General features: G+C 42.7%; 1 protein-coding gene across 3 annotated transcripts in view; it reads left to right on the top strand.

Annotated features, from left to right (window-relative positions):
• The window catches only part of LOC119895913 (inactive serine/threonine-protein kinase TEX14-like), a 118,551-nt gene that overhangs the window by 43,499 nt on the left and 47,485 nt on the right, over positions 1-27,567 (top strand). For 2 of the 3 annotated variants that reach the window (XM_038709330.1, XM_038709328.1), the window contains exons 13-14: positions 2,396-2,537; positions 2,647-3,485. In XM_038709330.1, the coding sequence (XP_038565258.1) occupies positions 2,396-2,537; positions 2,647-3,485 (981 nt within the window). The remainder of the gene's footprint in view (positions 1-2,395; positions 2,538-2,646; positions 3,486-27,567) is intronic. The other variant, XM_038709329.1, reaches the window with a different exon arrangement.

The following is a 27,567-nucleotide window of genomic DNA, read 5'->3' as shown; positions in this document are numbered from 1 at the left end:
CCGTTTCAGAAGAAGACAGCTTTGCAATATGGCATCAGTCCTTTCTCCTGTCCTCCTCCCCTCTCTCTGCTGTGATTCACTGCAGGTAACAGTGTGCCAAATTTGAAGCTATATGGCAAACTAAGCCGAACAGTTAGACTACACACAGCTTTCAATTTAGCTCATTTGTAACATTTGGCTAATTGACAGAGCAGATTAAAATAATGCTTTCTATATGTTTCTGCTTGTAGAACAGTTGTATTGATCAAGTATTGTGTTCTTACTGGCGAACGTACTTACAGTAAGAAGCGTAGCACTCGTCAACGCGAGTAGTTTGGAGTTACCTTCACTTTAACGTCTACACTGCGGCCTCTACCACTGCTGGCCGCTGTGTGTATGTGCAACACACAGCACAAACACACAAGGGTGTGTTTGTGTGTGTTTGTGGGAGTTGACACACAGAGCAGACAGGCTGCAGCCAGATAAACAGTAACCGAGTTTAATACTGTGTTTATGTGCCATCACTAAATAACTTTTTTAAAATTATTATTCACCGCGGTTCAAGTTAAATTAATTATATATATATATATATATATATATATATATATATATAAAGCTAAGACCTTATTGATTTTACTTTACTTTTAGTTTTCTTATTGAGTACACTATAAGTTAGTTGCATCTCTAAGTGCATATAAGTGGGCTATATGCACTTGAAAACTGTATATACAGTTACAGTTTGCTTTGGACAATTTGATTGATTGTTAATGGGGCTGAGAGTAGCACATTTCTGATACACAACGGCGGCGTTCACATTCCAGATGTGCCCTGACTTTACAATCATAAAAGATGCATCGCTCATGGCGACGTTCCCAGCTGGAGAACGTGTTGCTACCGAGTGCGCAAGATTAGACAACACAGGACAATTTCATACTTTCTAAAGAAGAGAAAACTGTTCTCCTGTCTGTGCGTGGGGCGCCGGGTAAAAGCCCAAAAACTCCCTTAAAAAATCAGATGTTGAGTTAAGGGAAAATAAGAAGCGTTGTGAAACGCTGTCTATTATAAAATTGTTAATTATTAATTATTATAATAATTATTGACCCCCCTGTAAATTCGTAAATAATGTAATGCATGACGTTATTCCTTTCTTTGTATATGGTGTCAGTTTGTCTCGGTGTGTTGCAGTACTGGCGTGTAAACTGCTCAGTCACTAAACAGCAGATCAGCTGCTGAGATCAGGACTTCAGAGGAACTTTCTGTTGTTGCAACAGAAACCTTTATTAAAAGATGCAATTTTGAAAGCAGTATTTATTTTATTGTCGTGGCTCAATACCTTTCACACAGCACAGCGAGCCCGGAAATTGGTGTAATAATCCCATAAAGCGCCTAAAGACAAAAGAGGAGGGAAGACTAAATCAAGCCTACATGTGATGCAGCAGGGATATTAAATAAGAAAAGTTGATCTTGAGGAGAAACATATCTGAAAGCAGCACAGAATGCCTGAGAGCCTTAAAACATTTCCACCATAAATTGATGCAGAAAAATTTGCCAGAATGCAGGAAATTCTGGCAAACTTTTCATAAAATTCAGCATTGAAGATTTCTAATGGAAGGAACTAACGGAAGGTTTACATATTAGTTATTAAGCTTTAACATGCAAAACCACTGGTAAAGCATCATGTATTATGTATCCATATCAATGTGTGAAGTCTGAGTCTATGCTTTAGATTTCAAATATTTCACTGTATGTGTAATTAATCTAATTTATATATGTGAAGATTCACTTTTTGAATTAAATAACAGACTTGCAAATTAGCTTTCCTAGTACAATTAGTTAGTTTAGTATTAGTTATTTAGTAAATTGTTATTATTACTTATAGTTAATATTTTCATTATACTTACACAAAGCCTAGTTTACCACTAGTATGGGCATAAATATGATTTCAGTGGGTTGTTATTAAATCCTCATTAAAAGTCTACATCTTTTACATTGGCCTTCTGCCACTGGCTTTATCAGAGGAGAGAGTAGAAAACAGTTTAAAAACAGTCAGCAGGTTTTTATTTGATTTTCTAAAGGTTATAAAAATATGGGAGATTTACGAGGAAACATTTAACGAGAGGATACCGGGTGAGAACGGAAAAATACGGTAGAATCCCAGGGTAAAGGGGAGGGTTGACATGAGAGGAGTAAAGAGAGGAGTGGGGTAATGTGAGGCTACATCCACACTAAATTGCACGAAGTGCACCAAAATTTGTCTAGCGAGTATTGCACCGTCAGATGTGATCGGCCTTTTTAGAGACAACCGATCAAACTAGTTAAAGCAATTATCGTACGATTACGATCGGTGACCGATCGATCGGAGCACCCTTAGAAATTAGCTTTACACAATACACTTGTTTATATGTGTGTCCTGCAGAGGTTCTCCCTTGAGGAACGGCTGAGAGGTGAGCTGTCTGCTTACCCAAAACAAGATGTGTGGCCTGGTGTCCAGACCACAACGCATCAAACCATTGTGGGGGAACCAGTACAGAGCAGTACTGAGCACAACACACAAACATGTAGGGTTCTCATGTGTACTGAAAAAGCTAAAGATAAAAGATTATTTCTTGATTTGGAAATCTGTGTTACACTTTCACAAATACATAATCATTTCTCTTTCTCATTCAGTAGTTCGTAGAACTATCAGGCCAGTCATCATCAAGGCAGACACAGCAGTGGAAAGACGGGTCCACCAGGATAAGCAGCTGTACAGAGGAGTCAAGCCAGAGATGGGGAGAAAAAGAGATGAATTTACGGAGGGAGAAACTAAGCTCCATCAAGAGTACACAGACATGCTTCCTCTGCTTGGGAAGTTTGACCCAGGTAGGGTTGAGGAAGAACATGAACCAGATGCAGACATAGACAGGGAGATAGTGGAGCAGCTGGTCGGCCTGAAGCTGTCCAAAGTGACAAAAGATCATCAGATCAGCACCATGGTGGTCAACATCAAAGTGTCCCAGGAGCTTTTGCAGCAGGCAAAGAAGAGCCTAGACACTGCAGAAAAACACTCCCAGCTGGACCACAGAGGGGATCGGTTGGACTCAGTGACTGGGCTCAGAGATGCTCCTCCCTGTATCCACAGCTTCTCCTCTTGTGCCTCCTCCATCTCTTCCTCATCCACGTCCTCCACAAATCTTTCTGGAGTTAGTATTGCTGTTGGGCCACATTCAAAGTGTTACAGTCTTCTACCACACAAGGGAGATCACTGGACAAAGAACCTGGATGCCCAGCTTCTCAGCAGAGATTGGGAACTGATGAGCCAGGAAGAGCTGACTTTATGGCTAAGTCATTATCCTGCTGAACAGCAGCAATATGAGCAGGGCTGGTTGCTGCCTTTTGTTTCCTGTGGTTGCTACATGACAGAGAGCTGTTCAGTGGGAGCTGATGACAGCAAAGACGAGCTGAGCCAGTACAAAACAGCTCTGGATGACAGCTTTCTCAACATCCTCTCTGGGAAGAAGCAGCAGGTACAACTTTCTTACTCAAAATTTCTGTGGATTTATAGCATATTTTGCAAGTATACATATTGCGGGTCTGGAAAGTCCTTGAAAGTGCTTGGATTTACCAAGCAATAAAGAGATCCAGTCTTACTGTTTTTCACAGTGTTGAGAGTATGTTGAGGGCATGTTTTGAAATCATGTTTTCCAACATAGAAAGCTTTTAAAAACAATATTTTCATAAAAGCCACATACCATTACCAGCTATTTAATTATTAATTAATTAATGCAACATCCACATATAGATTTAGTAGTAATAGTAATGGTAGTGGTAATACTATTAATAAAAATAGTAATTATAATGATCTGCGATGGACCGGCGACCTGTCCAGGGTGTACCCCGCCTTTTGCCCGATGTCAGCTGGGATTGGCTCCAGCCCCCCAAGACCCTGTACGCAGGATAAGTGGTTGACGATGGATGGATGGATAATAATGATATCAATAGTAATAATTATCAGACTAATAATAACAATTGTAGCAGTGGGTGTTGAGCATCTTAGTAAATTTTGTAGCCCGGTAATATGAGTGCAGTTTGGGAAGGGTGAGCCCACCTATATTTTTTGATCTTTATATTAGTGCTGGGCACGTTTACCTGTTATTATCGTGTTAACGCATTAATTAATTAACGCCAATTAACAATTATTTTATCGCACGTTAAAGCAGTTTTTTTTATTATAATTATTTTGAAAGTCCTTTGCTCACTGGCTCTGAATAAACAGACAGTCAAACCATGGAGGAGTGGGATGTTGATCAGCCTGCAAATCACTGTTACGTCCCGAGGTGTCTAGGGATATAGGGACATAAACATAAACCAGATGTTGTTGGTTTGGAAGGATATTTATTTGAAATAATGCAAGTGGAGCACAAACAGAGGATGGGCCAATGGGTGCTGTGGAAATCAACAAACAATTATAACAAAAGGAGATCCTCAAAAGGAGGATTACTGCTTACAGAGGTACTAACAAAAACAAGAATAAACCAAAAGCGCACTAGCCTACAGCATTTGAAAAACCCAAAACCCAAAACGCACAGCACCCCTGAACCTGGTGAAAACTAACATAAAACAACTATGGTGTGTGCAAGAAAGGTGTCAGTGATATCTAAGCTTAGCCCTGGCCCACTCTCTTACCTTCACACAGTGAAACACACAAAGTCAAGACACAACGTCTAGCACGGGTTACAAAACACTACTATAAGCTCTATGACAGGCGTTCCCAAGGCAAGCAGATTGCTGCCTCGAATGGCAGACCCGGCAGGCTTTTAGGCAGGTGGTGGTCGTCACTGTCGCCCTTTGATTGGCCCGTAGAGCATGCCGCACCAATCGAGGGCATGGTAACTGGAAACCCAGGAAGTAGACGGGACCTTCTCTCCTTGTGCAGCCAATCCTCCGCGTGGGCTTGCACAACCTGCTCAGCATAACAGATAGCCTACTTAAAAGCACAGGCAAATACAGGTGGGGGCGGTGGCAGCCGTAACAATCACCCACCCAAACAAGTAGCGGAGGATCGAGGCTTCGGCAGACTACCCTGGATGCAGCTTGTGGGAGAAGCAAGACAAGCGATCAAATGCCACGGCGAAGTGGATAGCTACACACTGCATGCTGATTAGTATTGGGGAAGATGTCGGTCTTAGAAACATCCTTAAAATCACAAAGTAGTCTCTTGGCCCCGTGGGTTTGCTCTTTCCTCAGGTGAACAGGAGACAAGTGCTCCGCAATTAAACATCAGGCGCTCTACGGAGAGCAACCATGGCTTCTGTGTGCTACACAGCTGTAGCCTGTTTAACTTAAGTTAAAATTATAGGCTACATAACTTTACCAGATAGGCCTTCATCTAGTTTTGCGGGGATGCTCTATCATGTGAATACCCTCTGTTGATGTCCTATTTAGTAAACAGTAATAGATTCTGGAAACTCACAAACAGCGAGGATCAGTCTCTTTTCCAATGACAGGAGAGATACAGGCAAACTGAGAAAGAGAAATTGAAAGACAGACATAGAGAGAGGGAAAATCGAACTGAGAGGGAGGGAGAGAACGAGAGGCAGTGATAGACAGATAGACGTACTTCTTGCACATCTGTAACTTTATCCAACTACAAATCTAACGCTTGTGTAAATGTTTACGCATACAAATCTGACGCTCGTGTAAATGTTTACGTATACAAATCTGACGCTCGTGTAAATGTTTACGCATGCAAATCTGACGCTCGTGTAAATGTTTACGCATGCAAATCTGACGCTCGTGTAAATGTTTACGCATGCAAATTTGACGCTTGTGTAAATGTTTACGTATACAAATCTGACACTCGTGTAAATGTTTACGCATGCAAATCTGACGCTCATAAATGTTTAATAACTGCCATATAAACATAGTCTATATTATTTGTTTATATTTTGTATCTTGCCATTATATATTTTTGTTATGTACCAAGTCACCAGAACAAATTCCTTGGATGTGTAAGCTTTACTTACACATACAACTCTATTTGGCAGTAAAGCTGATTCTGATTTAAAAAACACAAATGTCAGTATTTTAGAGGTTGTCTTCACTGTTATCCATACCTTTTTATATGAGAATATACATTTTCTGTCATAAAATTGTCCCTTATAATTTTTTGTTAGGAAAATTCACCTGTCAATCTTAAAATGATGAGCAACGTCACAAAATACCACTAGATTGCTCCTATACGCATCCAGGTTTACTAGCATCACATCTATAAAAGAAATAATATATATTTTTCAAATAACTGCTTTATAAAATATTAGGAAATTGTATCAGATTGCTTCTCATCCTTCTTAGGTCTTCCTCAGAGGAAGGACAATGATCTATTTGATGAATCACATTAGTGTTCCGACCCACCTGTTCCTGTAACAGAAGCAAGGCTTGTTCACATCTAGCTGCAGTGGACACTGTTGAGACGAAGAGAAGCACAACATAATTAAGCCCCTCACTCATTGACATTACTACTTAAGTCCAATGAACTGCTCAGTAACATTTAAACTACATCCATTATACACAGAAGAGAACTAGGCTGTTGGCTCCTTTTCATCTCAGATGATGTTGACACAATTTACATTGACACACAACTTTAATATAAAATAAACTGGATGATCTGACACTTAAGGTAATAGTAATAACACAACAGAAGAAAATAGGTAGAAATAACGGTGATAGTATAGCTTCTGCCTTTGTGGTGCATAGTGTCCTCTAACTCAACTTCATCCTCAGCACTGCTCCATGGAATATAGTTTATAGTTTATTTCTCTTTGCCATTTTATGATTGTTTTTGTATACTGTATATTGTCTGCTATGTAGCAGAAGAGAGTTACAAACCACATTTAATTTTACAACTCTGTTGTAATGTGACAATTAAACTACTACTACTTTCTGTGATAATTAATTTGACAGTACCCCCCATGATGCCATCAATAGTTTCAAGGACCATATACAGTATAGAAAAAGCACTGCCTCTCTAGTGTTTCCATACATTCATTTATTTATACCGGCCCGTCACATTATCATAGCTAACTGCCACATATAGATTTTTTTTTGTTTTAATTTTAAAATGAGTAAAGCCGTTTTTGAATGAAAGCACCTCCTCTCGCTCACTCGCAAACACACTGAACACCGCTGCACAAATCTTTTCAACACAATGCTGTCAGTGTCGGAGACCCACCTTCAAAAAAGTTTCTGTACATAGCTGGTAGTCATATATTGATTGCACGCTACCTGCTGCACCACAGCTTTCTGTGGGAAACACTGCTCTCCAAACTTAGTGTTATAGAGGATGGGTCAGGGTCTTGACATATAATAACTTTAGTGTCACTAACCTGATTTCTTCAGTTAATGATGAGGTGGGCCGGGGATCGTGAAGATGCTCAGTCTCAAAACAAGCTGAAATCTGTGGATGTCTTCTGCTTGTTATTTAGTGCTATAAGTAGAAGTTAGTGAGAAACTCCAGCAAAGACACGGGCTGTACGGTCACACATTACTGACTTCTACACATTGAAACAAGCATCATTTGCAAACATAAATAAAAATACAAACGTTAAATAAAAACTTCATGTTCAACCGATTGGTGCATGATGCAAGATAGCAAGCGTAGCGTTAGCTAATGTTACCTTTAACATTACAGAGTATGGTCGCTGTACATGGCTATGTAATAAAAAAAGTTGCATTACAAGCATTTTCCAACTTTAATATTTACCCTCCTGTTCAATGCAGCTAAATCTTTTTTTTTTGTTGTTGTTGGGTTTTTTTTGTGTTTTTTTTTAAAGTATGATGACCTGGATACCATATTGTGCCAGACAGATTTTTACTTTAATGAGAGAGTATTAATGGGGCGGCTGTGAGCGGGTTGGCCGTAAATCGGAAGGTCAGCGGTTCAATCCCTGGCTCCCCCTGGTTGCGTGTCAAAGTGTCCTTGGGCAAGATACTGAACTGGCAAGATTGCCCCTGGCGGCTGTTCCGCCAGTGTATGAATGTGTGTGAATGTTAGTTTTCTGTTTGAGCACTTAGGCTGTGTATAAATGTGTGTGAATGGTGAATGCAGATGTAGTGTAAAAAGCGCTTTGAGTGGTCGAAAAGACTAGGAAGGCGCTATACAAATACGGAGCATTTACATTTAATATACTCCTTTGTCTGTTTTATTATTTATTTAATTATGTATTGATTTGTCACCGGGCCGGACAGGGGGGCAGACACAGGGATGGGGGGGCACAAACATATATAATAAATAATAATAATAGTAAAAAACAACCAGCCGAACAGCAGCAATAAACAGCTGACATAGTAAGACAACTAAGAGGAAAATTAAAACAAGAAACAGTCCAGCACACTAAATAAGCAACACAGCACAGCCATGAGAGCTGGAATAATAACAATTAATTTAAATAAGTAACTGAAAGAAAAGCATCAGGAATAATTCTACCAGGGACAACCTACATTTGTTTGTGTCTATGTGTGAGACTGTGTGTGTCTGTGTGCGTGTGGGTGAATGTGTCTGTATGTGTGTGTGTACATGTGTGTGCGCATAAGCCTGTTAAAGAATATAGTTGTTAGTGAGAGTGGGATGCCACGACTGTGCCACACCTACTCCAGCAACAGGCAGGCAAGAACCCCAGTAGCCAATAGGGGTGGGAGAAAGAAAAAAAAAAAATAAATCAATCAAAAAGACTCCCAGATGCACCGCGATGCAAACGCAGAAGACCGCGACCCAAATGCCAGTTGACAACGCAATGCCGATGGAACGCAGGAAGCGTAACCCGCGGAAGAGCAGCGCCCGGACCGACCGCGGCGCGCACACAACATAGACCAGTGCTCTCCCCCCCCCCACCCAGCACCCCACTGCCGCGCAGCGAACAACCAAAACGCCCAAATGCCACGCAATCATCAACACCAATGCACAAGTGACGAGCCCAACGCGCACACTGCGCGAGCACGGCGACACCCAATGCCCAGCAGCCCACTGCGAATCCCGCGTGCGAGGTCAGGCAAACGAGAGAGAGCAAGCGGAATAACACGACAGCGAAAGCCAGCGGAGAGAAACACCAGCAGCAAGTCCTAGCCCGGCAGCAAACGCGCCCCACAGGTCACCGTGCACCCACCAATAAAAGTCCGCCGTCCCCCCAACCGGCCTAAACTAAGGCCGCCGGCCCCAGCCGACATCCCCCATGCCCAGCACGCCCCCCAGCCGCCGTGCAACACCAGCCAAACCAGCAACGAGGCAAAATCAACCAGCTCAGCTGCATGCCACCACCAACCCACCCACCCGTCAAGGGCCGAGAACTCCAGGCACAAGCCCAGAACAAACCGGAGCACAGCCCTGCCCCGCACCCACACTGCACATCCCGAAAACTAACTATATACCTCAGTATCCAGAGGGATCCAACAACTGGCAGAAATGGGGAAGCATGGATCCGAGGCCAACGAAGCAAAACAGGGACTCAAACTGGTCCCTACATGCCAACGAGGAAATGCCTCCCCCGGACTCCAATGCACAAACTAAACGCCCAGCAGCCATTCAGAGACCCTGCCCAGGGAAAAAGCACAATGCATCAAGATCGCCCTACAACCCCACCGCAGCCCTCCAAACTGCAACCGGATCAGAGACCCCCACCCACAGAAGCCAGGGCACCCCGCAACCCCCCCAAAGCGCAAAGGACCCCAGACCGCATGTCCTGGGGAAAGCTGTACCCCGCTGCAAGGAAGAATAGCAGAAAGCCGTGCCGGGAAGCTCCCTGCCGCCAGGGACGACCCCCCCGACCACAATCCAGAGGGCCGCGACGCGACTGCGAAGCAACCATCGACACACCCCAAAGCACAATCCCTCCCCAAAAAGGATCCCCGCAAAACCACCAAGCATCCAGTCCAGGCACTAAAATCCAGATGAGACACCCCCCACTGCGAAGCAACCCTCGACACACCCCCAACCCCCCCTCCTCAAAAAGGACCAGCCCGCACCCCCAACCCACCCGTCAACCCCTTCTTCCCAGTCCCCCACCCCTCCAACAACCAGTCACCAGACCCCTCAGAGAACCGAAATACAATTATCAGGATGCACAGCACACAGGACAGAGCCGCACACAGGACAGAGCCGCATACCAGCCCAGGCCCGCACCTGATGCCCCCAACAAGCACGCAAGCCAATCACGACCTACAGGTGAGCCAACCAACACTACCCCGCTACCTATCTAACTAGTGGCACACAACAGCCAAGTAATGCGCTGCACAGGAGAGATGCCAGCCGGTGCAAACCGCCCCCATCCCCCCTGCAGCCAGTGAGACCACAGACCCCCACCCACGGCTACACCGTGACCCACACCGCATGTTCACCACCGGACCGAAACCCACCACAAGCATTCCCCCCCCCCAACCCACACCGCCATGCCTGCCGCCCACCCCGCCGCCCCCCAACCCGGACCCACACACAGGACCCACAGAGAGGCAGCCAAGCACCGAGCGCCACCACATCCGCACAGCGCGCGAGTCAAAATCACCACCCGGTGCACCACTGATACCAACAACCGCGCGACACCGAAGCAGAGTGGCTACCCACCCCGCAGCAGCGGCACGCTGAAAACAGGGCAAACACCGGTCCCCCCGTCAAGCCCGCGCCCTAGGCAGCCCGAGCGCCGCACCACCGCCCCCAACACCAACAACATCAACCAACATAAAAAAAACAAGAATCAACCCACCCACCGGCCGCACGGGACCCTGACCAGCAAGGCAGTACACACCCACCCCCATTAAGTGATAAAGTTGATCAAGGGGAACAATTTGTTTTTTTTTATAGCAGACATTTTCTGCATTCACACAGTGAGCCTAAGTGCTCAAACGGAAACTAACATTCACACTCACTCATACACTGGCGGAATAGCTGCCAGGGGCAATTCGGGGTTCAGTATCTTGCCCAAGGACACTTCGACACGCAACCAGGGGGAGCCAGGGATTGAACCGCCGACCTTCCGATTAACGGCCAACCCACTCTACCTCCTGAGCCACAGCCGCCTCCTAACCAATGTGTGTGGTGTTTCCGATATTGGGTGATACTTATATTCTTTTTGGCCTTCCAGTTCATGACGATAGTTTTCTTGGCGATGCATAAGGCAGTGAGAAGCATGTATGATGTGTAAACTGGGACGTGATGGGGAAACTGGGACGGGGTAACTTAGCCATATCGATATGTCTTCACATATCTTCTGTCAGAACTTTTGAACAGGTGTACATTGCCACATAGCATGCATGTAACTATCAGATATGTTACCTGAGCAGTTCCGGCAGATGTTTGACTGCATAAGACCCATTCTGAACATCCTTTGTCCATAGAACACACTATGTGTTCTATGGAGAGTTTTATACTGTATAAGTTGTAGATTGGGATTTGTAGTCATTCTAAAAGGTATTTAAACATATCTGCATCCAAAAGTTTTGGTCTGGACTAATGGATAGATCTGTCTCACACTTTAAGAATGGGAGAGAGATTGAACTATCTGTTTTTAACAGTAACATGTATACTTTTGATATAAGTTTTGGAGGCGAGAGTTTAAGAAAGTCTGGAGGTAAATCTAAGTCCATTATTTTATCCTTAAATCTAGCCTGAATTATGGATTTAAACTGTTGAAATTCCAGAAATCTATTATGGCTAATTCCATATTGTGCCACTAGATCCTGGAATGGAATAAAGTTACTGCCTTGCATTATATGCTCTAGATGTCTTATCCCTTTCTCATACCACAGTGTGGAATGCAGGATGTCAGGATTATTCCAAATTGGGGTAAATCTGCATGGGATAGGTGAAGACCCAGATATTTTGAGAAGTTCCCACCAAGCTGCCAAGGAAGTGCTTATGTTAATGCTTTTAAAGCAGGTATGAGGTTTGATGCTGAAACTGATGAATGGAATATTGGAAATTTTTATTTCCGTACAGAATGTTTGTTCATCCATGAGTGGTCCAGGGGGCTCTGATTGATCCATTTTGAGATATACTGTATATTATAGTCTATTGGACAGGAAGTAATGATAACAATTTGTCAGTTCTAAACCACCACAGTCTTTTGCTTTTTGCATAGTTTTTAAAATGATTTGTGGGGGGTTATTTTTCCACAAACATTTTGAGATGCTTGAGTCCAGTGATTTAAACCAGACAGCAGAGGGTTTGGTGGGTAACACTGAAAACAGGGAATTAATTTTAGGTAGGACCATCATTTTTATGGTGGAGACTCTTCCCATGAGTGATATAAGTAATGATGTCCACCGTGCAAGGTCATCCTCTATTGATTTAAGTAAATGCGTGTAGTTTAGCCATGTCAGTTCTGACAGCCAGATATTTAATATTCCCAGACTTTAGCGGTGTGGTAGATATCACACTTTACAGGTAAAACTATGGATTTACTCCAGTTAATGGAGTAGTTTGAGATGGATGAGAATTTATCTATAAGTGTGATTGTCTCAGAAAGAGAAGTTTGTGAGTTTAGGAGGAAAAGACGTATTACTTTTCCTAACTCCTCACATCTGCATAAAGGCTTATCTTGTGGTGTATATTTTCTGTTTGAATTCCTTTAATATTATTATTTTGTCTGATAGCAGCTGCTAGCGGTTCTATAAAAATAGCGAGGGAGAGAGTGGGCAACCCTGCCTGGTACCCCTCTGGAGACTAAAGCATGGAGAAGTATGATCATTTGTTTTGACAGAAGCTCTTGAGGAACTGTATAAGATTTTAATCCAATCTATGAAAGAGTTTCCAAATCCAAATTTATATAAAGTAGCGAATAGAAATTTCCAATTTACTCTGTCAAATGCTTTCTCTGCATCTAAAGAAACAACTGTAGTTTCCAGGTTAGGAATAGTGGTATAGTCTATTACGTTAAGTAGCCTGCGTGTATTGAGTGCCTGCCCTTAATAAATCCTGTTTGGTCAGAGTGTATTATACCAGGAGTGACCTTCTCTAGCCTTCTTGCTAGGGTTTTACAGATGATTTTAAGATCTGCGTTAATAGGTGATATTGGGCGATAACTGGACGGGAGTGTGGGGTCTTTGTCTGGTTTAAGGAGCAGGCTGATATTCATTCAGTTCATTGTTGGAGGCAACATGCAAGTACCCCTAATTTGCATAACCATCCTATAGAATGTGGGCGCGAGTATTTCCCAGAATTCCTTATAGAATTCAGCAGGAAAACCATCTGGCCCAGGGGCTTTATTATTCGGCATATGTAAGAGTTCAGCCATTGAAACAGGTGAATCCAGAGCCCTGATCTGTTCATCATCTAACCTTGGCAAATCTATATTGTTCAGAAATGCATCGATGTTAGAGCTAGATGGATCAATTTGTGATGTATATAAGTTTTTATAATAATCTCTGAATGCATTGTTGATTTCTTCTGGGTTATAAGTCAGATTCCCAGCTGAGTCCTTTAAGGAGGAAATTGTTATTTTTTCTTTATTCAATTGGCTGGCTTTTTTGTATGATGAATAGGAGATTATTTTACCTCTCATGACTGCTTTTGCTGCCTCCCAAAGAAGACATGGCGAGGTTCCTGGCAGGTCATTAGTTTCCATATATATTGCCCACTCCTTTTTGAAGTAACTTATAAATTCTAGGTCTTTAGGCAATGATGCATTAAATCTCCAACTTCTAGTTGGCCGTGTGACCCTTTTTTAAGTAAGAGTGATAGAAACCAGTGCATGATCACTGATAGTGATAGGGTGAATCTGAGTGTTGGAAATGTCTGTCATAATTGAGCTGCTAACCAAAAAATAGTCAAGGCGAGAATATGAGTGGTGGACTGGTGAAAAGAAGATATATTCTCTAAGAGTGGGGTGGTGAGAACGCCAAACATCGCAAAGACCAAAATCGCTCATGTATTGTTTAAGGATGTCTGTTGATTTCCAAATACGGTGACCACCTGCCGTACTGAGCCTGTCAACTGCTGGATTACATACCATGTTGAAATCCCCTCCTAATATAAGAGCCGTGTCTGAGTGAGCAGAGAGTGAGTTGAAGAAAGCATGAAAAAAGGAGGGGTCGTCAACATTTGGGCCATAGATGTTAACAATGCATAAAGGAGTATTTTGAATCGAAATGTTAACAATAATGAATCGACCCTTTGGATCAATAGTAGTGGTATTATGATTGAAGTGTGTTTTTCTATTTATCATAATGGTGCTAAATCTGATTGGTTAAGGACATTGCTTCGTCAGTATCTTAGCGTGCTATTGGTTCGTCTGCTATAGTTGGCTACTGTGTTTGCCGGTAAATTTAACAAACTATAAAGTATGATTTGGGGAAGATGTGCAAGAATTTAAAAATTTGGCTCCTCCCTCGATAGGGATCATTATTTTCTAAAACTAAACCAGAGACGCGGCCTCAGCCCACCGCTTACTAGTCGTAGTAGTATTAGAAGCTGTAATCTTTATGCAGTACAGTGAAGTTCATTCAAAAAATAGCTCAACGTCTGTCCACCAATCTGAACAGAGTGTGTGTGTGAATAAATGGAAATATCTTGTCCTTTGGAAGGTGAGAAGTTGTAGCCTTTCAAAATGGAAGATTGCTCCATTGACTTACATTGTAAAAATTTGTTCAAAAAAGCTTAATATTTTAAAAAGTATAAAAATAAACGTTGTATGCAAGCACCCATGTCCTTAAAGAGCTGAACATTTTGACATTTGAATGGTTGTTGTAGCACAAAGTATAGAAAGGTGCCGAAAAACATACGGAAGAAGAGTAATAAAATTTTGGATAACAATAGTAAAACTAATGACCGTATGAAAGTAGTATTGCTTGGAACATATATACTTATCCTTACTTATAACAATTTGGTTACAATTGTTGGACCGTGACTTTAATTTACCCTATGTGTAGTCCTTGGTCCTGCGTCTTCTTTCATGAAGCAATAGGAGAAGATGTTTTTGGTCCAAGTTAATGAATAAAGCTTACAGAGCTCTGGGTCAATCTTCCTTTCTCTGACAAACAACAAGCTGTATCAGTTCATGAAGTCTGACTGGCTATTTCTCCCTGACCCAGTGTTTTAGTATACATCGTATGTTTTAGTATACATCGTATACTAAAACAAAAGTGTAGTTCAGTCCATGATTGGCCCAAGTCCTCTGACCCCAATGTTTGTTCTCTGACTCCACGAATCACCATGCTGTTGTTGGGCAGATTACAAGCGTAGTTCCTGAAATAAGATATCTTGGAGAAGAGATGTTTTGTAGCACATTCCAAACTACCCCTCACCCATTGTGAGGGGTGTCCTTATCTGATCATGCAGAGACAAGAAGTAGTGGACTTAATGGATCTTTCTGTTTGGTCCCTCTGTGAAGAGTAAAATAATAACGAGATTGAATTGGTATAACCTGAGGCAGTGTATCAATTATAAAATTAGTTAATTATAAAAAAGTGTTTGGAAACTTATAGGGGACTAATTTCAAATTTTCATGCAAACTTGAAAATGTAATCCCACAATAACATTATCATTTTCCACATATGTATGTGTTATTCAGGTAAAAATGAAAATGCGTTTTCAAAGGCTTAACCTGCTCTAAAGTTGGCTGTTCACACACATTCATACACTGGCTGTTCCGCCAGTGTATGAATGTGTGTGAATGTTAGTTTCTGTTTGAGCACTTAGGCTCAGTGTATGAATGTGTGTGACTGGTGAATGCAGATGTGGAGTAAAAGCGCTTTGAGTGGTCGAAAAGACTAGAAAGGCGCTATACAAGTACGGAGCATTTACATTTAATATACTCCTTTGTCTGTTTTAGTACATTTGCATTTACAAAACAACAACACCAGTCTATTGCATTTACATGCCCATGTCCTCATGGTCTTTGCTGTTAATGTAATTTTATGTTAAATTAAAATTAAATGAAGTTAATTGGTTAACTTAGGTTCAGGAGCAGGGCCACGCCTAAAACCACACCTCTAATCAGCTGACAAGTATACCTACACCCGAGCTGTCTGTCTCTGTTTGCTCGATGCAAGAGAGTCAGCGATTGCAATCATGGACCCAGAACTCAAAATCTTCTCACCCGAGTCAGATGACGGTCTGTACGATGACGTGTTCCAAACTGGCTACGTCCCAGTTACACCACAGCAGTCAGACATCAGACAAGTGTCTCGGGGTAGCCACTTGCGATCCGAGGTGAGCATACCACAGCGTCCTCTCTTCTTTGATGAAATATCCCGACTCCCCGCGGCTCTCAGACCTCATTCCATCAGCCAGCAAGATCAGGAAGTTGAGGTTTCCGGAGCCACGGACGCAGGAGTCAGCAGCAAACATCTCCTCTGCAGCAGCCATCCCCCCGTTCAAATGGCGGCTACTCTACACAGCACAACGCGCCCTGCTCCGCAACACGGCCATCTTCTCATCCACAAACCAAGACCGACATTTCATTGTACCGTCGCTCGCCTTCAACGTTTCCTCAGATGGGAAAGGCATATCCTTCCACCGCAACGACAATAAAACAACATTGTTCCATCTCTACAAAGCCTCCATCAATCCTCAAGCAATACCATCCACCGTGCCTCCAGCACTTCCGGGTTCCCCGCCAGGGCCAGCCACGGCCAGTGGCGTCACGCATGACGTCACAGGGCCTCGACGGCCACAGCACGCATCTCCAGCTCCCCCTGGCGGGGATCAGGTCGTATTTCCCCATGTGCCTGCTCCCTACATCTTTTCCAACTGGCCTGTTCTTAACCCCAACCCCCCCACCCCCACTAGTCATCCCAGGGAAATGCAGACTAACTTCAGTTCAGTGTAGCTCCATCACCCTTCACCCTCCAGAGCTAGGGAATTAACTCCAACAAAATTTGCCCTAGCCTTTTCTTTCTTGCGACACCATCTGCTTAGCCTTCCCCGCTCGGAGGAAGGAGTTGGACAATTATCTCTCCATCGTTATTAGACATGGCTTTACGGTTCGGGGGGGCAGGTTTCTACTGCTACCACGTGCATTTTGCTAATCAGGCAGCCGGCTGGCAATTTAACCAGGGCACATACTGGGGTGCTCTCGAGTCCGAACTTTACTGCCGCATCTTTGCAGCCCGCACTTCCCTCTCCTGCAAGTTATGCGCAGCCCCCTCCCACACCTCCTCAGTGTGCACTTTCAGCGCCCCGCCACCACGTTCACGCCCTTCTTCCTTGCGCAACAGCTCAGCGTTTAGTCACCTGTCATCAGCAGCACCCCCATCTCCCATCATCCCCAGGCCGGTAGACATACGTCCCTCCACCTTAGCTGTTCCATGTCCAACTGCCGACTCCTACATATCTGCTCCTTCTGTGGAGGAGCTCACGCCAGGAGCACCTGCCCTCAAAATCTGACTACACCTGCAGAATGACTAGCGTGCATTTGTGAATGACTTGGCACACCAGTCAAGGTAAACAGCCTCGCCACTACTTTACAAAATCACCCAGATAGACTGTTAACTTTCTCATAAAAGGCTTCACACACGGTTTCCATTCGGGTATAGAAGTCCTGCCAAACTCTACACACGCCTGCCACAACCTCCAGTCTGCTTTCACACAACCCCACATAGTCGACTCTTTACTAGCTAAAGAAGTGAAAGAGGGTTTCATGATAGGCCCATTCGACAAGCCTCCTTTTTCAGTGTTCCGAATCGGTCCCATAGGCGTAGCCACTCATAAGTATTCTGGAAAAAAAGAGGTTAATAATAGACCTATCCTCCCCACACTGTTCACTCATCCCAAGCATCAACAGCATTATTGCCAGCCCGGATTTCTCCATGCACTTCCTTACATACTCCACCTCCTCGTGCACATAGGTGAAACGTGCGGCGGGGGCTGCTTTGTTAAAAGTCACTTCCTGTTGCCAGCAGGTGGCGCTATGACTGTGGGTGATTGTGAGCATGTACATGTGTTCAGGGCGGGACTCTCATCCTACATGTACAGTTTGGTGCAGATGTGAGCATATACACTGAAGTTACAACAACTTCCTGTGTCATGGTGAAGAGTTGATCTTTGACGCCACGCCACGGACACGCCCATTGACGAAAATTCACAGATAGCACAACTTTTCATCTTCAATGCCTTTAGAAGGCACAGCACAAATTTGAGGTCGGTCGGACTAAATCCCTAGGAGGAGTTCGTTAAAGTACGAAGTGTGTAAATCATCCAAAATTTGACGTAAAATTCAAAATGGCCGACTTCCTGTTGGTTTTAGGGCATCGCTCCAAGAGGCTTTTTTGTGCATCTGGACAAGATACACGTACCACAGAAAATTCGTGCACGTAGGTGAAACGTGCGGTGGTGGCTGCTTCGTTAAAAGTCACTTTCTGTTGCCAGCAGGTGGCGCTATGACTGTGGGTGAATGTCGGCATGTACATGTGTTCAGGGCGGGACTCTCATCCTACATGTACAGTTTGGTCCAGATGTGAGCATATACACTGAAGTTACGACAACTTCCTGTGTCATGGCGAAGACTTGATCTTTGACGCCACGCCACGGACACGCCCATTGACGAAAACTTGCAAATAGCACAACTTTTCATCTTCAATGCCTTTAGAAGGCACAGCAGAAATTTGAGGTCGGTCGGACTAAATCCCTAGGAGGAGTTCGTTAAAGTACGAAGTGTGTAAATCATCCAAAATTTGACGTAAAATTCAAAATGGCCGACTTCCTGTTGACTTTAGGGTATGGGTTCTTGAGGCTTTTTTGTGCGTCTTGATATGATACATGTCCCCAGAAAATTTCGTACATGTAGGTTGAACGTGAACGAGGGGCTAATCTTTTCCAATTTTCTAGGTGGCGATAGCGAGTCATTTTGCCACGCCCATGTGCGAAACTTGTAGAATACGAAATTTTTCACCGGTTCTGACATGTTTGCAAATTTTGGTGAGTTTTCGAGTATGTTTAGGCCATGTCAGTTGAGCCTACTTTGCAGAAAAAAAAAAAAAATTAAAGCTGCAAGCAGCGTTGGGCGGGCCCTCGCACTTGTAAGCGCGTCCGCGCGTGAGCCGGCCGAGTTGCATATTCTGGAGCTCTGCCGGTGCAGCTGTGAATGCATGAAGGTGTTATATGTCACTTCCTGTGGCCCCTATGTGGAGCTACATAGCACTTGCCGCTATGAATATAAATCGGTATTGACGTATAGATGTCTGCGGGGTGGGAGAGTTATCAAGCACGTAAAGTTTGTTTCAGATGTGAGCATGTACACTGAACAATAATGTACCCAAACAATAAAATAAATTCCTTTTATATTTCTCTGCCTTGTTGTTTATGTGTAAATACAGAGGAAGAATGTGAGAACAGCACACATTTCATCGTTACTGTGTGTTAGAGCATGGGAGACCAGTGGATACTTTTAATACAGCCCACTCCCCTAATACTGTGTAACTATAACAAGTAGAGAACAGAAGAAAAAGATGTTCTTTCTTTACAACTGTCTGCATAGCTTATTCATATTGTGTAATGAATGAAAATAAATAGGCCTACTAGGCTCCTCTCTACTTTGACATTTAAGATTAGCTTGTTTGATCCACCTTCATACACATGTGACATTACTGTACAACTTGAGAAAGGTGAGTTGTTTTCTGCTCCAGCCTGCCTAAAAGAAAAGCGTTTTTGGGATTAAATGGACTTTATTAGCTGCTGCAGTGCAGGATGAACTCAGAATAGACCCATTTCTCACCTTATTATTCTAAATCATGCAACGAAGAAGAAGAAATGCATAATAAATCCTGGAACAAAATCTGTAGTCAAATACTGTACAGCATGTAGTCTGATGAACAAGACTTGTGTTATAGCTGACTTGGGCAGTGAAATGTTTTTTTAATTCATGTGGTCATAGTTGTCCACAACTCAAATCAGAATATAAGAAAAAATGTTTTATACCACCTCAAGAAGGCTTCCTATCAGAAAGGTAGGAAGGTATTTCAAATGTACAACTGCAGTACTTAAATCTAAGTAAAGTAATTTCCCTGACATTTTTGTGTTACTTTACTTTTAATAGATGCATGTAACATGTTTTATACTTCCTGTGAGTATAATCCAATCAATCTTATTTTCATACTGTATATCCGTTGTGTAATTTGATAAATTGTGTTGTATGTCGTGCTCGCATCTCAGAGAAGACTCTGACTGCAACGTGCGTCTTTGTAAAGAGAGAAACGGACAGAAAAAGTCTCTAACTCTGCCTGTCAGCTCGCTCTGCTCCGTTAAAACTGAATTTACCATACAGAATTGAATACGAGTGCACTCCAGATTTAGCGGCAGCCAGCTGACCGTGTGCTTCTCCCTATACCGCAGTTCTGTGTCCATGCATGCAGCAAACTGAAAGCACTGTCTGTCGGAGCGTCTACGTGAAAAGAGAAGGAAGACATGGCTGGTAGTGTCTTCAGAGTTGTTAAACATCTCAGCGCACTGAAGGAAGCCATCTGATGTGTGAGGGGCAAGATCGTTGATGTCTGCAGGCAGAGTAGGCCTAGAGCTCTCCTGTCTGACTGGTCCACCAATAGCAGAGAAGATGACCCCTTGAGACACAGCCCCTCCTCATTTGCATAATGAGGCAGAAATGCATACAGAAATTTAAAAAGGACAGGCAGAAATAAATACCATGGGTGAAAATAAATAAGGTAGAAAAATACAAAGGAAGAATAAAACAGACAAAAATATTAAAACACACACATAAATAAATACATTTAAAAAATTAGTAATAAATAAAGTTGAAGATTATAACGGAGAATAAATAAATAAGGTAATTATAACAAAGGTGAATAAGTAAAGGCACTAATTAAAATATATACATTTATGTCTCCTTGTATAATTTAATTACTACCTACATTTATTTATTTACTTTATTTTTTTGTGTATTTAATTGGATGCTTATTTATTTATTGAGCATTTATTTATTTCTGTATTTATTTCTGACTGTGTCAGGATCGGTCCTCCATAGCGGGGTGGGAGAGTTATCAAGCACGTAAAGTTTGGTTCAGATGTGAGCATATACACTGAAGTTACAACAACTTCCTGTGTCATGGTGAAGACTTGATCTTTGACGCCACGCCACGGACACGCCCATTGACTAAAACTCGCAGATAGCACAACTTTTCATCTTCAATGCCTTTAGAAGGCACAGCATAAATTTGAAGTCGGTCGGACTAAATCCCTAGGAGGAGTTCGTTAAAGTACGAAGTGTGTAAATCATCCAAAATTTGAAGTAAAATTCAAAATGGCCGACTTCCTGTTGGTTTTAGGGCATCGCTCCAAGAGGCTTTTTTATGCGTCTGGACAAGATACACGTACCACAGAAAATTCGTGCACGTAGGTGAAACGTGCGGCGGGGGCTGCTTCGTTAAAAGTCACTTCCTGTTGCCAGCAGGTGGCGCTATGACTGTGGGTGAATGTCGGCATGTACATGTGTTCAGGGGGGCACTCTCATCCTACATGTACAGTTTGGTCCAGATGTGAGCATGTACACTGAAGTTACAACAACTTCCTGTTTCATTGCGAATCATCGACGCCACGGACACGCCCATTGACGAAAACTCGCAAATAGCTCAACTTTTCATCGTCAATGCCTTTAGAAGGCACAGCACAAATTTGACATCGATCCGACTAAATCCCTAGGAGGAGTTCGTTAAAGTACGAAGTGTGTAAATCATCCAAAAATGGCCGTAAAATTCAAAATGGCCGACTTCCTGTTGACTTTAGGCTATGGGTTCTCGAGGCTTTTTTTTTGCGTCTTGACATGTTACATGTCCCCAGAAAATTTCGTACATGTAGGTTGAACGTGAACGAGGGGCTAATCTTTTCCAATTTTCTAGGTGGCGCTAGCGAGTCATTTTGCCACGCCCATGTGCGAAACTTGTAGAATACGAAATTTTTCACCGGTTCTGACATGTTTGCAAATTTTGGTGAGTTTTCGAGTATGTTTAGGCCATGTCATTTGAGCCTACTTTGCAGAAAAAAATAAATAAATAAATAATCCGAGCAAATTCAATAGTGACCTCGCACGGTCGTGCTCGGGCCCTAATAATCCGAGCAAATTCAATAGGGACCTTGCACGGTCGTGCTCGGGCCCTAATAATCTTAGCAAATTCAATAGAGACCTCACACGGTTGTGCTCGGGCCCTAATAATCCGAGCAAATTCAATAGGGACCTCGCACGGTCGTGCTCGGGCCCTAAATATATATAATCCGGGCAAATTCAATAGGGACCTCGCACGGTCGTGCTCGGGCCCTAATCATCTGAGCAAATTCAATAGGGACCTCGCACGGTTGTGCTCGGGCCCTAATTAGAATTAAAACACAGAGTCTCAGAGGAGACCGGAAGCCCTCCCTCAGGTGAAACAAAGGCCTCCTCCTGGGATACGCCCAAAGAAACAAAACACAGCGACACGCACTCGCTCACGCTCTTCTCCTCAACTCTTATTGCTCCCCCCTCGGCAAGCTTACGGCGCGTGCTCCTGCTCTCCTAGCAACACAGAGAGTCCGGCCCGGCGAAGCGCCGCCACTTCTGCTTTTCCCTTGTTTCCAGCAACTTACTTACTTCCCTATTATCAGGCTGCTCGAAAAAGTCTATTAAGACTCTTCAGCTGATCCAGAATACTGCAGTACATGTTCTGACAGGAACCAGGAAAAGAGATCACATTTCTCCTGTCTTAGCTTCTCTGCATTGGCTTCCAGTAAAATCCAGAATATAATTTAAAATCATTCTTCTTACCTACAAAGCTCTTAATGGTCAGGCACCATCTTATCTTAAAGAGCTCATAGTACCTTACTACCCCACCAGAGCACTGCACTCCAAGAATACAGGGTTACTTGCGGTTCCTAGAGTCTCCAAAAGTAGAATGGGTGCAAAGACTGCGGAACCGTGGACGCCAAGAGCTAAGGCGAACTATTCGTGAGGCCAGCCGAACACCAACCAGCTGGGAAACTGCAAAGTAAGGCTAAAACCCTGCATTCTGTGGTTGAGTTGATGTCCAACAGTCTTTTAATCTATTAGCTTTAATCCTTAATCCTTTAACTAAAACTCCAAGCCAAATTTTATTATTACCATAACTTGCATTTATTGGTTCTCTTGCCTCTGTAGACTCAAATCTTTTACACAACAGACATCATTCTCATTGTTTGCATTCTGTCTGTTTAGTCATCGTTTATTTCTTTGATGTATATTTAACTGCATTTATTTCACCTTAGTTAGTTAATTAATTTCCGGTAGTGCCCTGAAACGAGTTTTGTGAATTCATATTTCTGAACATTAATATTCATAATTTTATCAACAGTAGCCCACATAGGTACACTTCAACTGTATATAAAAAGGTATCACCACAAGATTTCAATGTCATGGCAACATTTAGCTTAGCTTCTCAGTTAACATCGCTAACAACAACTACACTTCTGCCGGAACATGCTCAGTGGAAATGAACGGCCAACCTTACCACTCTACCATGAGTATTTACATCCACTTCTAGCGTACATTCCTTAGATAAATGATGTCTGCTTACCTGCAACATACACAAGCAGATCGGTAGATTGTTACAGCACATGGTCTGTTCAGACTCATCTTACAGCAAAGCACTACAGTGTTGCACTGCTCCTAAAATGACTCAATAAACAGTATACTCCCTCTTGTGGTAAGAGTGGGAAATAACGTCTACTTTATATTACAGAAAAATACACAAAAAACACTGTTAATAGCAGTATTGACATGAGTTTAACAGCTAAGTACAAACCTGTACTTGAGGAGGAGTCCTCTTATTGTCTTCTCTTAGCCTGGCAGGAAACACCTCTGCTGACCTGTCTGTAGGAAACACTTAACGTTACTGTTTAGTTCAATATGATCTCAAGTGTGTAGTTATGGCAACGTTTTTGCAATTTTCATAGCTGTAACTGTTACAGCTATGTAGTTGATATGACAGACAGGCTGACTGTTCCTAACATTAACTGTAACGGAGCTGCGGTATTATCACTAATACTAGGATTGCAATAATGTGAAGTATATCTCTGAATGAGAATGGGTTTGTAATAGCCTGGGCTTGATACTGCCCAGCAGATGTTACAGCTTTTGGGTATAAGCAAGTTAACGTTTTTTGCACGTGCCATGCATCTATCAGGTAAACTTAAATAGGCTACTGCAGCAACAGACACACATACAGGCGACGGTGTGTGGGCTTAATGTCACAATACACGCTAGAAACATCTTGATGTTACAGTTAGCCACATTAGCTGCAGAACATGCTAACGCCAAGTTCAACAGGCAAGTGTTCACAAAAAACAGAAAAGCAACAGAGAAATTGCTAAACTTACAGGTTTCAAGTTTGAAGTCGGTATAGATCCATCCTTGAGCTGTTTGGTCGATAGATTTAATTTGGTTGTGACATTAAAGCCTAGTGTTTTGTAATGGTAGATACACAACTGAACCATGAGAACCTGAAGTGGCCTTCCAACTGAAGAGGAAGTGACGTCTTAACTGAGGACCCGCCTTGATGGGAGGACTGACAGATTGCATTTTCATTTTCACTGTGTCCCTTGTAAAGCTGCTTGTAAATGTAAATGCAGTGCAATAGACTGGGGGCGCTGTTTCACTCATTGCATTTGAATAAAGTCCACTATAGAGCAGAGGAAGTCTTTGAAAATGCAATGTCAAATGCTGTTTTCATTTTCACATAGTTAGAAAATGGCATTTTAATTTTGACGTAAAAAGACCGTGAGGACATGGACATGTAAATGCAATAGACTGGTGGTGCTGTTTTTCTAACTGCATTTGAATAAAGTCCACTTTAGAGCAGGTTAAGCCTTTGAAAATGAAATGTCAAATGCTCTTTCCATTTTCATTTTAATATGGTCCTAGAATGCCCACACAAGTATGTGATAATGAAAATTGGATGATCGCATTTTAATTTTAACCTGAATAACACATACATATGTGGGAAATGATAATGTTTTTGTGGGATTACATTTTCATTTTCAGGTTTGCATGATAATTTGAAATGAGTCCCCTTTAAGCTTCCATAGTATTGCAGTGACAATGTCCCCCAGTTTGAGATTCTGTTCTAGTTCCGCTTTAGAGTCAGAGTCAAGTGTCAAATTGATTATGATCTGTTATTAATAGTTTGATGATCTTCTGTTAAAGTTAATCAGATATGATTGAATCTGTGGGATAATGTGAGATGCCCCTTTTGATGAAGGTTAGTGACATCCCATTCTTAATCCGCAGTTTAATGTGGAGTTGGCCCACCTTTTTATAGCTTTAACAGCTTAAACTCTTCTGGGAAAGCAGTCCACAAGGATTAGGAGTGTGTTCATGGGAATTTTTGATCATTCTTCTAGAAACACATTTGTGAGGTCAGGCACAGATGTTGGACGAGAAGGCCTGGCTCACAGTTTCCGCTCTAATTAATCCCAAAGGTGTTCTATTGGGTTGGGGTCAGGACTCTGTGCAGGCCAGTCAAGTTCCTCCACACCAAACGTGTCTTTATGGACCTTGCTTTGTGCACTGGTGCACAGTCATATTGGAACAGGAAGAGGCCATCCTCAAACTGTTTCCACAAAGTTGGGAGCATGAAAATCCAAAATGTCTTGGTATGCTGAAGCATTAACAGTTCCTTTCACTGGAACTAAGGGGCCAAGCCCAACCCCTGAAAAATAACCCCACACCATAACCCCCTCCACCAAACGTTAAAAAGATAAATTAATAAACTTTCGAAAGTCTGAACTTAAAGTCAGATATGCCAATCCATTTATTAACAACGAAAATTTAACATTTCTTCAATAATAAACTTAAGTCAGTCTCCATGATTACACGCCGTGCCTCACGCTCAAAAACCGTGCACCTCGCTGTGCGCCACACCTGCCCTAATTAACACCTGTCCTAAGTAGACTTGTGGCAGAACACAGCGCCACCTCATCCCAATACACAGAATGGCTCCAACACAACCAGCCCCTAATTGTTCATGGCACTACAAGACATAACAATTATAAACATATACATGTATGGAGACATTAATACAACAAAGAACATCTTACAATAAAAACATTTCTTCCAATCATCCAAGAATTTCGTGGTGCTGTAGCATCTGCAACCAAAACAATATCTCCTGCTGTAAGATTACGCTTAGTTTTGTTCCACTTTTGTCTTTCCTGTAGAGTAACGAGATACTCTTTTGTACACCTTTTCCAGAATAAATCTGAAAGATACTGAGCCTGTTTCCACCTTCGTCTTACGTACTGGTCCCTTTGCTCAAACAGACCTGGAGGCAAAACTGGTATCCTTTTCAAAGTAAGAAGATGGTAGGCGTCAGTGGTTCTAAATCGTTTGGATCCTCAGAAACCGTAGTAAATGGTTGGTCGTTCAAGGTTGCTTTGGCTTTGCATAAGACTGTGCCTAAGGTTTCATTAGTTAAAGACTGCAGATGTAAAACAGATTCTAAGAACTTTCTGACTAGTGTGGTGTATAACATATGTGCATCTGGCCATTACGTGTATCCGGCCATTACAGTTTAACATAATGCTCTGCAGCTGGTGAGAGGGACAGTGAACCCTTATGGGGAGGTAATGATTGATGGGTGCAGTGTTAGGGGAAGTAGAAATTAGGTATAAAGAGATTAGTGTGTATAAAGAGATTAGTGTGTATAAAGAGATTAGTGTGTATGAAGGGACTGTACCCTTCTGTGGTGTCTAATAGATGGTTACACTTATTTTACAGCACTGTGCCCTTATATGGTTTTTAGCAGAGACCTAAACATGTCCTATATAAGCTGTGTTCGATGTACAGAGAGACAGAGTGGCCATCGGGCTGGGTCACTCTCCAAGCTGCTGCAGAGCTTGTAATTGATGCTGAATTCTTTGATGTAATAAACTTTTATAACCAAGAACAGTGTCAAGCGGATTTCTTCTCAACACATCATCGCAGCATTATCGTTCGGACACCACACTAGTCTGATTATACTTTCCCAAGCACCGCCATGATGTGAAGCTGTAGATGGGTTGAACGTCCACTTGATGTTGTCATGTATTAAAGCTTTCTCAATCGATCTGTTGTTTAACTCTGCAATTGCTCTTTTTTGCCCCTTCTCTGCTCACGTGAAATTTGTCCCATTGTGTGAGTGAAAGTGTGCTACGGGTCCTCTTCGACATATGAATCGACAAATAGCACTGATGCAAGAGTCTGTGTCCAATGAGTGTGCTACTTCCAAATGAACTGCCCTGCTGGCCATGCATGTAAAGATAACACCATAACGTTTCACATACGTACTTGTTTTACCTCAGTGGGCCCAAAATAGTCCACTCCCACATTAGTAATCCTTTCTTTGGGGAGATTTTTCCTTTGTGACGTTTGCAAAAAGCACAACTTGACAAGATTTTCCTTGCTGCTGCATTGGCATGAGTGACCCAGAACCTTTCTCTCAGTTTGGAGAGGATGTAATTTTTCCCACCATGCCTCGTCTGTTCATGAACATTTTTAAGAATTAACATGGAGATGTACTGATCTTTACACAGGATGACTGGGTGTTTGCTCTCTTTGGGCATTGCAGTCCTGGACAATCTTCCACATACTCTTAACAGTCCATCCTCTAGAACATGATTCAGAGTTTTCCTGT

Source organism: Micropterus salmoides, unplaced genomic scaffold, assembly GCF_014851395.1.
Source record: "Micropterus salmoides isolate LMB-PRFRI ecotype aquatic unplaced genomic scaffold, ASM1485139v1 Ms_hic_scaffold_9, whole genome shotgun sequence".
Taxonomy (NCBI): Eukaryota; Metazoa; Chordata; class Actinopteri; order Centrarchiformes; family Centrarchidae; genus Micropterus; species Micropterus salmoides.
Note: the sequence above shows the minus strand (reverse complement) of the source record. Positions and strands in the feature narration are given on the sequence as shown.